General features: G+C 46.6%; 1 protein-coding gene and 1 pseudogene across 1 annotated transcript; both read left to right on the top strand.

The window, feature by feature from the left end:
- Positions 1–437: 437 nt before the first annotated feature.
- On the top strand, positions 438–2,910 carry LOC112900520 (annotated as a pseudogene).
- A 1,421-nt stretch (positions 2,911–4,331) lies between these two features.
- On the top strand, positions 4,332–8,254 carry LOC112900521 (nucleolin 2-like). Its single transcript, XM_025969376.1, has 5 exons — positions 4,332–4,772; positions 6,783–7,058; positions 7,132–7,218; positions 7,586–7,753; positions 8,156–8,254. The coding sequence occupies exons 1-5, from the start codon at positions 4,332–4,334 to the stop codon at positions 8,252–8,254; spliced, it is 1,071 nt and encodes a 356-aa protein (XP_025825161.1).
- The last annotated feature ends 3,910 nt before the right edge of the window (positions 8,255–12,164 follow it).

Below are 12,164 nucleotides of genomic sequence, written 5' to 3' on the forward strand. Positions count from 1 at the left end.
ACTGAGGAAATGCAGCTATGCCTTTGTAAATGAGTGAAGTGGGTTATGGAAGGAAAACATGTATCTACTTATCATATAGTACTAAATTTCAATTATGTAATAGATTTTTTTTTTAGTAGGCATTCGATTATTTTCGTCGGCCATTAAAGCCGACGAAAATACTTGATGTATTTTCGTCGGCCATTGAAGCCGACGAAATACTTGACGTATTTTCGTCGGCCACTTAGGCCGACGAAAACGTGAACATATTTTCGTCGGCCGTATTGGCCGACGAAAATATCGTTATTTTCGTCGGCAGCCGACGAAAATAGGCGTCGACTTTATTTCGTCGGCCTATTTTCGTCGGGGTGCCGACGAAAATAGCTATTTTCGTCGGCATTTGGCCTATTTTCATCGGCATTTGGCCGACGAAAATATCCTATTTTCCTGTAGTGTGGATGGTGCAGTAAGCGTCGTAGTTGCAGGGCCTGTTTTAAGATTCAGCCCCATAGTTTCAGTTTGAGTTTATGCTCGTCAGTTTTGAGTTGTCCGTTGTTGGTCAAAATCCACCTGCGAGCAGCGACAGACAACACGAGAAGCCGGGAGGTTTCCGCAACTGCTGGTGGGCTCGGTCCCTCGGTCAACGGCCCAAGATCCGGCACACGACCTGGCGTTTGTGTTGTTAGGCGTGCCACCTGACCTTATACCTGATCAAGAAGGTGTAGAAGTGATTTCAGTTAGTTTCTGCATGCACAGACACGTTTAAACATTAGTTCGAGCCGTGATCGGCTCATCGGGTGATTCCCGATATCGGCTGTAAAGAGCCGATTATTTTCCAATACCAGATCGGATCTAACACTACTCCAAAACAGCTTAATTTCGTCGGCCAGATGTAATTTCGTTGGCCAAGGCCTCAGCCGACAAAAATATTCAATTTATTTCGTTAGCCAAAACAGGCCGACGAAATTACAACTTGTTTTCGTCGGCTGTGGTGGGCCGACGAAAAACTAAACCTATTTTCGTCGGCTAAGGCCTGGCCGACAGAAAACTGATCCTATTTTCGTCGGCTAAGGCATGGCCGACGAAACAAGCAGACTATTTTCATCGGCCAGCCCTAGGCTGACGAAAATACGTCTAATTTCGTCGGCCAGATGGACCGACGAAAATAGGGTACCCTAATAGCCCGTTCGGATCTTGTTCTAGCCCCCACACGCACACTACCTTCCTCGCGCCCGAGCCCCCCACCCCCGCCCGCCCCCGCCACCACCGCCCCGCGCGGCTAGGCCCCGCGGCCCCCGCCGCCGCCGCCCCCCGCACCCCGCCTTGCCCCGCCGCCCTGCGCCCCCCGCGCCCCGCCGTCCCGCGCCCCGTTTATCCGAGGGGAGATGGCAGGGGTCTCAGATTGAACAAGAAGTCATGGAACAAAGGTTGGGATTCAGGCTGTTATATTTCCATCTGGTTGTTCAGTAAGAAAGCAAAGTGTAGTTCCTAACTTTAGTTTGTTCGATGCTGTTTTACGTTCACTTTTGCAGCGTCCAATCTTCTGTTTGTCGAATCACCAGCTGGAGTTGGATGGTCTTACTCAAATACTTCATCAGACTACAACACTGGCGACGTGCGCACTGGTTAGTTAATGTGATATTTGTAAATCACAGGGAAGTTTCGGCCTGGAATATTGGATCTGACTGTTTACTTGTTCAACTGTACAGCTTATGACATGTACAAATTTTTGCTTGGATGGTACGAGAAATTCCCAGAGTACAGATCGAGAGCCCTGTTTCTTACTGGAGAGAGCTATGCAGGTAGGCAACTGCTAGTTCTCTTTTGCAAGTTAACATGGCACATTTGAAGTATCACTGGAGCATGTGCAGTGAGTAAGTGTTTATATTGCTACTCATACCAATTAAATTTGTTGGTTCTTCCATACTTCAGAATTTAGATGCTTCTGTAAGTGATTTTGAATATCATATAAATTGTAGTTCTGATTTGTTGATTCTGGAGCTGGCAACTATTGTTAGAAATGAACTGAAAAGCAAACAATAATAGTTGAAGATCAGGTAGGTCATCTTTCCAACTGACATGGGTCTTTTGCATCATGTACCAGTGTCCTGAATTACAGCAATACCGATGGCAACATCAACATCTTGCCTATACTTCAAAGAATTGTGGAGCACAAAATACCACTCTGGGTGTTCAGGTGATGTAGCCTTCTCTTTTACTTCAAATAAACAGTTTTGCCTCATGTAAAATATCATCTGACATGATCACTCAACACTACAGTGGTGATCAAGACTCTGTTGTGCCCTTGTTGGGCAGCAGAACCCTTGTGCGAGAGCTAGCTCACACCATGGGTTGCCTGTTACGGTCCCCTACAGTACTTGGTTCCGCAAAGGTCAGGTATACTTTTTGTTCTTTCACTACATTTTATTGCAATTACGTATACAAATTAGCTGGTTTTGTGTAAACATGATTCTGAAGCAATTAGAAGTTCACTGACCATGGAAATATCTATGTATATTTGACTTCAAGGTTGGAGGCTGGGCGACGGAGTATGGCAACTTTCTGAGCTTTGCAACAGTGAGGGGTGCATCTCACATGGTGCCATTCGCACAGCCAGACCGGGCGCTTGGGCTATTTCGATCCATTGTACTTGGAAAAAGACTACCAAACACAACAAATCCACCCATTGACTAAGTGTACCTACGAAAGAAGCTGAAGATAGGAACAGGTGGCTTAGGTTTTTTCCACTTTACTACTGTAGATTAGTCCATAAAGATGTGGGGAGCTCAATAAGTTCTTTATTCTTTATAAGGAGCAGAAAAATATCACTTCCATGTATTATGTTTATCGCCTTACATAGATCATCAGATTACAATCCTGAAGTCTGGAACACAGAGCAACTGGTGTACGCACCTATGTCGGCAGTAACAATAGGGCACTCTGCAATGTGACGTTTTTTTCATCGGCCGTCAAGACCGACGAAAATACAACCATATTTTCGTTGGCCGTATACGACGAAAATATGGTTGTATTTTCGTCGGCAGCCGACGAAAAAACGCCTATTTTCGTCTATTTTATTCCGTCAGTCTAATTTCGTCGGTTGGCCAACGAAAATCGCTATTTTCGACGGCATTAGGCTTATTTTCGTCGGCTTCTGGCCGACGAAAATAGACTATTTTCCTGTAGTGTAAGTATTTAAACAAAGCATATATATCCGATGGTAATAAAAACTTGCTCAGTAATTAATAAGCTAACCCAATCTACGATGATTAAGCTCTCACTGCATAATCGGAACATCCTACGCGTAGCTAAGCCTAACACATACGGAAGATAACAGAATAACAACCTAAACAGAGGCCTAAAAACCAACAGAAAGCTGATTCCCAGAACAATCTCTCTTTAGGTTAATACAAAGCATCAAACGTTCTGCCGGATCATTTAACTTGTTTGAAGGGCCTAATCATGCGGATATTAAACTAAATCTTTGATAAACAAAGACTAACCATAACAGATTGGATCTACTAATCGAGAACAGAGCAAGGTGCTACCCTTACACTCGAGATCGAGCACGAGGACAGCTATACCCTTACAGATAACAAGCAACGCATGAATACAGTATGAAAAAGCCGATGCAACCCTATAAGCGTTAAGATAACTAGTGTTACTCATCATCAACAACGCTTCAATACGAGAAACACAAAGGTAAATAGGCAGGGACGATGCCACCCAGATCATGCGATCGGGGCTGCTCGGCACTTACCCGAGAGAAACTCTAGAACAGGGGTGGCGATGCGCCGAGAGTTGTTTGTGAATGATTGTTGTTCGTTTTTCATTCTAGTTCAAGGTACATATTTATAGTCCGGAGATTTGCCTCTCTTAACCAATCCTAAGTGACTACGACATGGATCTTGGCTATCTCTGTCTAAACTAATTTAAACGCACACACCTATCTAGATACATGGCCAATTCTGGCCTTAAAGCACCCACATAGGGGCCGATTCGCAAGACCATTACGATTATCCTTTGAGCCCATCTTGCTCGCGGCCCACCTTTTTGGCCCAGCCAAATTATGGCGATAACACATGCCCCCCTGATTTCGGCAATAATTATTCCTAAACCTTTTTTTTCCTTTTCCATCGCCTCACCTCTTCGTCTTCCAAAAATCAGTACACGCGTGCCGCTTCCACTTCCACAAGATGTGACTACTCTGCATCTAACTTCTTGGAAACCGTCACGGTGCCGATTCATATTCCACTCCATCTTTATAAACCTACCCCCGGTAGTTTTCTTTTCACTCATCCCCTTCCTTCAGCCATTAGCAACTGCACCAATACAACCTTCCTTCTCTCGCAATGGCTTCTTCTTCCTCTACTTCCTCCTCCATTTCCTTCGAGTCTGAATCCACTCGAGAAGCGACTCCAGAACATGACCCCAATGCAGAGGAATGGGACTTCCAGACTTGGTCAGAGGATGACGAATCCTTGACCGATGGTGAAGACCTCCAGCTTCTCCTCGGCGGGGAGCTCGATGAAGACGACGAAGACGACATGTCCTGGGAGGGGGACTTCTTCTTCTCGGAGGAAGAAGTCGATTCCTCATCAACCGAGGAGGACTCGGTGGCAGGAGACTTCCTGCTTGGCGGGTCGTCGGAGGATGATGATGACGACGATGAAGAAGTCGGAGACAGCAGTGGCTTCAGCAGCGACAGCGGCGGAGACGATGGCGGTAGTGACGACGACGGCAGCAACGACGACAGTGACGCCAACATGGCTCCTCCGATCAAGCGCCGCAGAGTCTCAGGCACCTATTGGTGGTAGATCGTAGGATTAAGCCGATGGATCGGCTCTAGGAGCAATCGGCTCCTTCTTTTGTAATAATTTCCCCTTATGAATAAAGTCCTTTTTATTTTAAACCGCAACTTGTCAAGAAGCTGATTTCTCAGGAGTCGATGGCAACGCATCGGTCCTTTCCCTCAAAATGCCGATCCAGATCTGAGTCGATCCCTGACCCAATTCCATATTTTGCTTAAGTCCGGAACCTTCCCGAAACAGATCTCCAAAGATTCCCCGAATCCAAATTACTTTCCAAAACCCTTGCTCATAAATCCAATCGCAAAAACCCGGACCAAAGTCTTAGAGCACGAACTCGAAACTTGCGCAACAAACCCTAGATCCAGTCTCCAGGCCTTCGATCTTCGTTGGGGTTTCAGATGGCGGAACCTTCGAATGCTGATGTGGGCGTCCTTGGTCTGAAGGTAAAACTCCAACCTTCGCTAATTTAATGAAGTAATTATTCGATCCATTAAAGTATTAAATGATCTTTTCCGGTTATTTGGCTCTTATTGATTCTTTAGGTTTCAGATATTCTTTTGCCGCATCTTTCTTCCCCTAATTCTTTTTGTCTTGGGCCTCATTCTTATGAGAGTCCAGTAGATCTGGTTTCTTGCGAGGCTAATAGGATCTCATTTGTAAGCCAAGGCATAGATTTAGATTCCTGGGCCGACAGCCTGCGTGCCTGGCCAAATCCTCCCGAGGGCTGGGTATCTTGGTACAACAGAGTAGCAAAAACTTACCAGCCCACATGGGAAAGCATAGGGATAGCCGATGCTCTGTCTCTATCTTTGTCCCCTCTTGAGAAGAACGAAAACCTCCTAAAAACCATCGGCTACTTTTGGTCTGATACCTTGAACTGCTTCTTATTTGGCCATGGGCCAATGACTCCAACCCTCCTGGATGTGATGATGATTACTGGTTTGAACATCTCATCACCTAGCCCCTCTGGCTTCAGACTGCCTAAAGTTCCTTTCAAATTGTCCTCCAAAACAGAGTGCACAAACTGGGGTGCCTACCTGAACCAGCACATCAAAACCAAAGGCCCTGTGACTGAGAAAGAACATAAGGCCTTTCTGAATCTTTGGTTGGAACACTTCTTATTCTGCGGTCCTTCCCTTACCCCGACCAAGAACTACCTTCCCCTGGCATATGAACTGGCCAAAAGCAGTACTGTTGGCCTTGGTAAATTGTTCCTTAGGGAAGTCTATAGATATCTTCACCTGATGTCTTTGAGCCTGCTTTCCCAAAAGAAACTCAGGACCGGTGGTCCCTGGTGGTTCATCCAGTTATGGACTCACCTATATTTTCAGGACCATATTCCAAACTTTCCTGTTCTGGCCAATAACTCCTTTCCAGATCAAAGTGGGAGGCGAATCAGGTGTACCAGCTTCAGCCAGGCTCTGTACAGTCTTCCTGGTAGCAAGTTGAACCCCTCAGATGCCTCAAGCTGGTTTTGGATATTCTATAGAGGTTTGGACAACCCTATCTTCCTTCCTTATATCGATTCTGAAATCTTCGAGAACCCAATCACCATCAGATTGGTGATTCGCCCTTGCTTCCTTCCAGTCGGCATGAGCACCTCCAACCGAATCATCAAGCCCGGTTATGAGTTCTTCCAGCCGGTCGTGGAAATTTGGTCTTGGGCAAGTTCCTCCCCACTTCCTCCTGCATCATTTGACAATAAGTAGAGCTGATCTTCCCGATAACCTCACCAGCCAAAGATGCTATAGCCTATTCTCTGATCTTCTCCTTGCAATCCCTGTCGACTTATCATTCACCTCTTCGGCTATTGGTTTTGAGAGTTGGTGGTCGATGTGGAAGACTCAAGTCTTCCGAAAAGCCTTGGGGCCAATGCTGCAGCAAATTCACGCTGAGTATGAAGCCCCTGAGGAAGATGTATTACCATCAGTTCAGTACTTCTTCATAACTCCGCTTAACCCCTTCTCTAATTCCATTTGTTTTTCCCTGCAGCAGGAGGATGGTCCGGAGCCCAAGAACGATGATGGCTCCTCCTTCAAGTTTTTACCAGTTGCCCCCGTGGTCCTCTTCGACAATAATGCACCTCCCCTGTCAAAGGTAATCATGCAGATCCAGCCTTATTCTGCAAAATCGGCCTCCAAGCGGAAGCGAGCCTCTGACATTGCTGCCCCCCGAGCCCAAACTAAGGCGAGGAAGATGACTGTCAGGAAGATTCGGAAGGAAGCTGGACCATCTTCCATCGATCAGGAAGCTCCGATCGTCAACCAGGTTTAGTTGTCCCTTTATAATTGATCCTCTGAACATGTATATTTTGACTTAATTGCTCTTTCCTTGCTTGCAGGCTGATATCGTAGAAATTTCCAGCGGGGAAGAGCCAGCGCGCCAAGAAAACCCAACTCCAGAGGCTCCAGAGGATCCTTTGATGATGGTCGACGCATTAGTCAACCTTTAGGATCTGATCCTGAAGACTTCAGAGAACCTCGCAATGCCAGCCGACACTTTGGTCGGTCTTCAGGATTCGCAGGAGCCAATCATCACATCGTCGGCTGTCAGTCCTTCTTTGTGGGAGCCGATTGTCACCTCGTTGGCTGTCAGTCCTTCTCCAGAAAGGGTGCGTCTGCAGGAGCCGATCGCCACTTCATCGGCTATCACTCCTCCTTCAGAAAGGGTGCGTCTGCAGGAGCCGTTCGTCACTTCATCGGCTATCATTCCTTCTCCAGAACAGGTGTGTTTTATCACCGAGCCATTTGCATCCTCCTTTCCCTGTACCATACTAATTTTCTATCTTCTTTCAGGGTCTGAACCTCTCGGAGTTGCTCTCATTCGACCCTGCATCCGTCGGCTCGGCCATACTCGAAGCGGATGATCACCAGCCTCAGCCGACCGGTGTTGCTAGCCAGCTCCTTCGCATAAAGGGCCTGCTGTCAGCTCCAATTGATGCCTTGGTCCAGGACTCTAACGCGGTAAGGCAAATTCTCGAGGAGATCAAGCCCCAATTCTTGGAAGTCCTTCAAATCAAGCTCTGGCCAACCGGACACCTCCCTTTCTTTCGGGCAAAGGTAGAACAGGCTCGGCAAAAGATTGAAGCTCATCGCTCGCAAGCCCCCTTGAAAGCCAACATTGCCGAGAGGTGCCGACTGCTCAATGAGAAGAAAGCAGCTCTGGATGCCAAAACTGGCACTTCTGTACACTCTCAAAGGCTTTAACTTCTAGAGGAGTTAGGAGACCTCAAGGCCAAGGTCCGGGCGACCTAGCAGCGCATCCAGGAAGAGAAGAACCTCATTGCCAGCTCCAAATGAGAAACAGAGGACCTGACTGCCCAACTGAAGATAGAACTCACAGAGCTGAGCATTTTGAGTTGGCAGGTAGTGTCAGGTGAGGACAAGGACGATGAAGCAGTGACTGCTGAAGCTGATCGTGTCCGCCTTCAGGTTGTCGCAGCCATTGATGACTTCCTTCAGTAGACTACCTTGTAATCGCCTCTTGTAGCCCGTTGTCCTTCAAAACCTGCATGTATTTTAAATTAAAATTCTAAAGTCAATAGTTATACATCGGCTATTTGACCAACCCAGTGCGTTGGGTGCAAAATATGTTTTTTTATATATGCGGGCCGACTGCACGTGCCAGCCTCCTTTCCTTGTGTCCAGTCTAATGTGTAACATCGGCTTTCACCTGTACGGGCTGTTAGGTCGTATCTGCTCATAGCCTAATGCGTAGCATCGGCTCTCTCTTGTACGGGCCAACTGAACGTATTGGCTCACAGCCTGATGCGTAGCATCGGCTTTATTGCCCATCATCCCACATACTTGGGAAGTATTTCTTGAGATGTTGACCATTGACAGCCACCGGGAACTTGACGCCATCTAACTCCTCAAGCATATATGCGTTCCCAGGTAGGACTTGGTCAACTCTATAAGGCCCATGCCAATTTGGAGATCATTTGCCATACGCTGCATCCTTAGTCCCCAATGGTAACACCGCTTCCCAAACTAGATCTCCAACTTGGAATTCTTTTGGCTTGACTTTCTTGTTGTACGTGCGGGCTACCTTGGCCTTATTTTCTTTGATCTTCTCAAGTGACCAAAGTCTAAGCTCCGTAAGGTCCTCAATATTGTCGTTCATCAGAGCAGCATACTCTTCAGCTGTTAGGTTATTTTGAAACTCTATGAGTCTCGAGCCGGCCGTAATCTCCCATGGTAATACAGCCTCCTGTCCATACACCAGGTGATAAGGAGAAGTTTTTGTTGCTCCGTGGCATGAAATATGGTATGCCCACAATGCCTCTGATAAGACTTCATACCAACGCCTAGGATGTTCTTCGATCTTTCTCTTGATCAACTTGATAAGGCTCTGATTGGACGCTTCAGCTTGTCCATTTGCTTGAGCATAATATGGAGATGACCTAATCAGCTTGATGCCCATATGAGTAGCGAACTTCTTGAATTCCTCTAATATGATGACTGACCCTCCATCTGTTGTGATGGTCTGAGGAATCCTGAACCTGTGAATGACATGCTCTTTAACAAAATTAATGACATCCTTAGATGCTACTGACTTCATAGAGACTGCCTCCACCCACTTGGTAAAATAGTCTGTGACGGCCAAAATAAATTGGTGGCCTTTGCTGGATGGAGGATTAATTTTGCCGATCATGTCCATACCCCAACCTCTGAACGGCCATGGTTTGACGATAGGGATCATTACTGACGCTGGTACCATCTGTATCTTCACGAACCTCTGACATGCCTGACATCCTTTGTAATATTTGAAGCAATCTTCAAGCATGGTGGGCCAGTAATATCCCGATCGCCTAATCAGCCACTTTATCTTATGAGCCGATTGGTGAGTCCCACAAGTGTCTTCGTGGATCTCGTGTAAGAGCCGATTGGATTCAATCGGCCCCAAGCATTTGAGCAACAATCCTTCCAAAGTCCTGTAGAACATGTCATCACCTATCAGAACGTACTTCATGGCTTTGTAACGTATCCTCTTGGGTGCCCCCCGAGCCGAATCCTTCAAGTAATTGAAGATATCGGCTCTCCAATCACCTTGGTCCAGTAGGTGTATCTGAAGATTGGCTCTGTCCGCCATGGCCTTATATCCCGAAGCTATCCGTGCAAGATCATTGGCCTCTGAATTTTGCACCTGAGGTATCCAATAGAAATTTACGTACCTAAATTGGGCCATCAGCTCTTGACATTGTTCCCATAACGGGAAGAGCAACTCGCTCTCACACCTGTACTCCTCTGTGAGCTGAGAAATCACCAACTTTGAATCCCCAAAAATTTCCACTGCTTCAGCTCCGGCCTCAAGAAACAACTCCATACCCTTACGTACCACTTCATATTCTGCTAGGTTATTGGTGCAAGTGGTAGGTAATCTGATTGAAAAAGAATATGTTGCCCCCCGAGGCGACACAAGTGGGATGCCTATGCCACATCCATCTCCACAAGCTGATCCGTCGAAGTATAAGGCCCATGCGCGCACGGAGAGTGCTGCTATGTCAGTATTGATCCTTTCTACAATGAGATCTACCAGCGCTTGCCCTTTGACTGCCTTCGCGAGTTGGTATCGGATATCGAACTCTAACAATGCAAACATCCACTTTCCGAGTCGGCCTTTCAACACAGGAGCCGATAGCATGTGCTTGATAACATCCGATTTGCAGATGACGATCGTCTCGGCTGATAGCAAGATATGACGAAGCTTTGTGCATGTAAAGAACAAATAAAGGCATAACTTTTCAATATCAGGGTATCTTGTCTCCTCATCTAGCATTCTTTTGCTGAGGTAGAACACAACCCTTTCTTTGCTGTCATGCACTTGTATCACTACTGAAGCGATGGAGGTGTCGCCTACTGATAAGTAAACGTAGAATGGCTTATCCTGTTGGGGTGGAACTAACACGGGTGGTTTTGACAGATATTCCTTAATCTCTTCAAATGCCTGTTGTTGCTCTGCCCCCCAGCAAAACTCATCATTGGCTTTAATTTTCACCAACTCCATAAAAGGCTCGATCCGCCCGGAGAGATTGGAAATAAACCTTATGACAAAGTTGATTTTACCAATGAGCTGCTGAAGCTCCTTCTTTGTAGTAGGTGGCACCATTGTTTTTACAGCTTCTTGACTCTTTAGGCCGATCTCGATTCCTCTTTCATGAACTAAGAAACCCAGGAACTGACCGGCCAATACGCCGAAAGCGCATTTCTTCGGATTCATCCTAAGCCCGAACCTTCTGGGTTTTCCAAAACATGCCATAGGTCTCCCAAATGTCCTTCAACAGATGCAGATTTCACCATGACATCGTCAATATATATCTCCACCAACTCGCCAATCAGATCGTGAAAGATGTAGTTCATGGCACGTTGATATGTAGCGCCGGCATTCTTCAACCCGAAGGTCATAACCACATACTCGAACAATCCTACTGCCCCGGGCACTCTGAATGCGGTCTTGTTTATATCCTCTGGAGCCATGAAAATCTGGTTATAGCGGGCGTTGTCATCCATGAAACTCAAAATCTTGTGACCAGCAGCTGCGTTGATCAATGTCTTTGCGACAGGCATCGGGTATTCGTCCTTTGGAGTAGCCCTGTTGAGGTCTCTGAAGTCCACGCAGACTCGCCATCGGCCATCTTTCTTTTGCACAGGTACGACACTTGAAATCCACTCGGCATACCTGCACGGCCTGATGAATCCTGCTTCTAGCATTTTTTCCACCTCTTTCTTGACTTCCGCCAGAACTTCAGCCTTCATTTGTCGCGCTCGCTGCTGAAACGGCTGAAATCCCTTCTTGAGAGGGAGCCAATGCTCGACTATGCTCCTATCCAACCCAGGCATCTCCGTGTAATCCTAGGCAAAGCAATCTGCGTATTCCTTCAGCAAAGTTATCATCGGCTCTCGTAGACACGGGCTTAACTTTTTGCTGATAAAAGTTGGTCGTGGCTTATCCCCAGGACAAATGTCAACCTCTTCGAGCTCGTCAGCCGATGTAAACCCGTATCCTAACTTTTCATCATCTATTAATCAACGCTGCAAATAGACAAAGAAAATGGCAAAAAGAGTTTCGGCCGATCGTTAAGATCGGCTGCTTTATAATCTTCATTGATCTTTGGAACCTTACAATTGATGAATGGCCGGCTGCTAGAGCGGGCCTCCTTGTAACTGCTATAATCATGTAAAACACTTATCATCAAAAGTTTATATTTTATTTTTTGGGGCCGATCACGGGGATCGACCTTGCCAAGTGCGTCAGAACATTTCGTTCTTTGTGTTTCGTCTACTCTGTAAGTCCAGTGGATAAGACCAACCTCACCCCATTTTTTGTAGCTTCGACGCGATCACAGCCTTCCAAACTGATCCCTGAGATTGGCTC

Source organism: Panicum hallii, chromosome 7 (assembly GCF_002211085.1).
Source record: "Panicum hallii strain FIL2 chromosome 7, PHallii_v3.1, whole genome shotgun sequence".
In the NCBI taxonomy this organism is placed as follows: domain Eukaryota; kingdom Viridiplantae; phylum Streptophyta; class Magnoliopsida; order Poales; family Poaceae; genus Panicum; species Panicum hallii.

Bases quoted from the DNA above. Each gene is read 5' to 3' on its own strand.
- LOC112900521 (XM_025969376.1), top strand. From the start codon at position 4,332: ATGGCTTCTTCTTCCTCTACTTCCTCCTCCATTTCCTTCGAGTCTGAA. The intron at 4,773-6,782 runs GTCTCAGGCACC...TTTTCCCTGCAG, and splicing joins CTCCGATCAAGCGCCGCAGA to CAGGAGGATGGTCCGGAGCC. The intron at 7,754-8,155 runs GTAAGGCAAATT...TTGAGTTGGCAG, and splicing joins TGGTCCAGGACTCTAACGCG to GTAGTGTCAGGTGAGGACAA.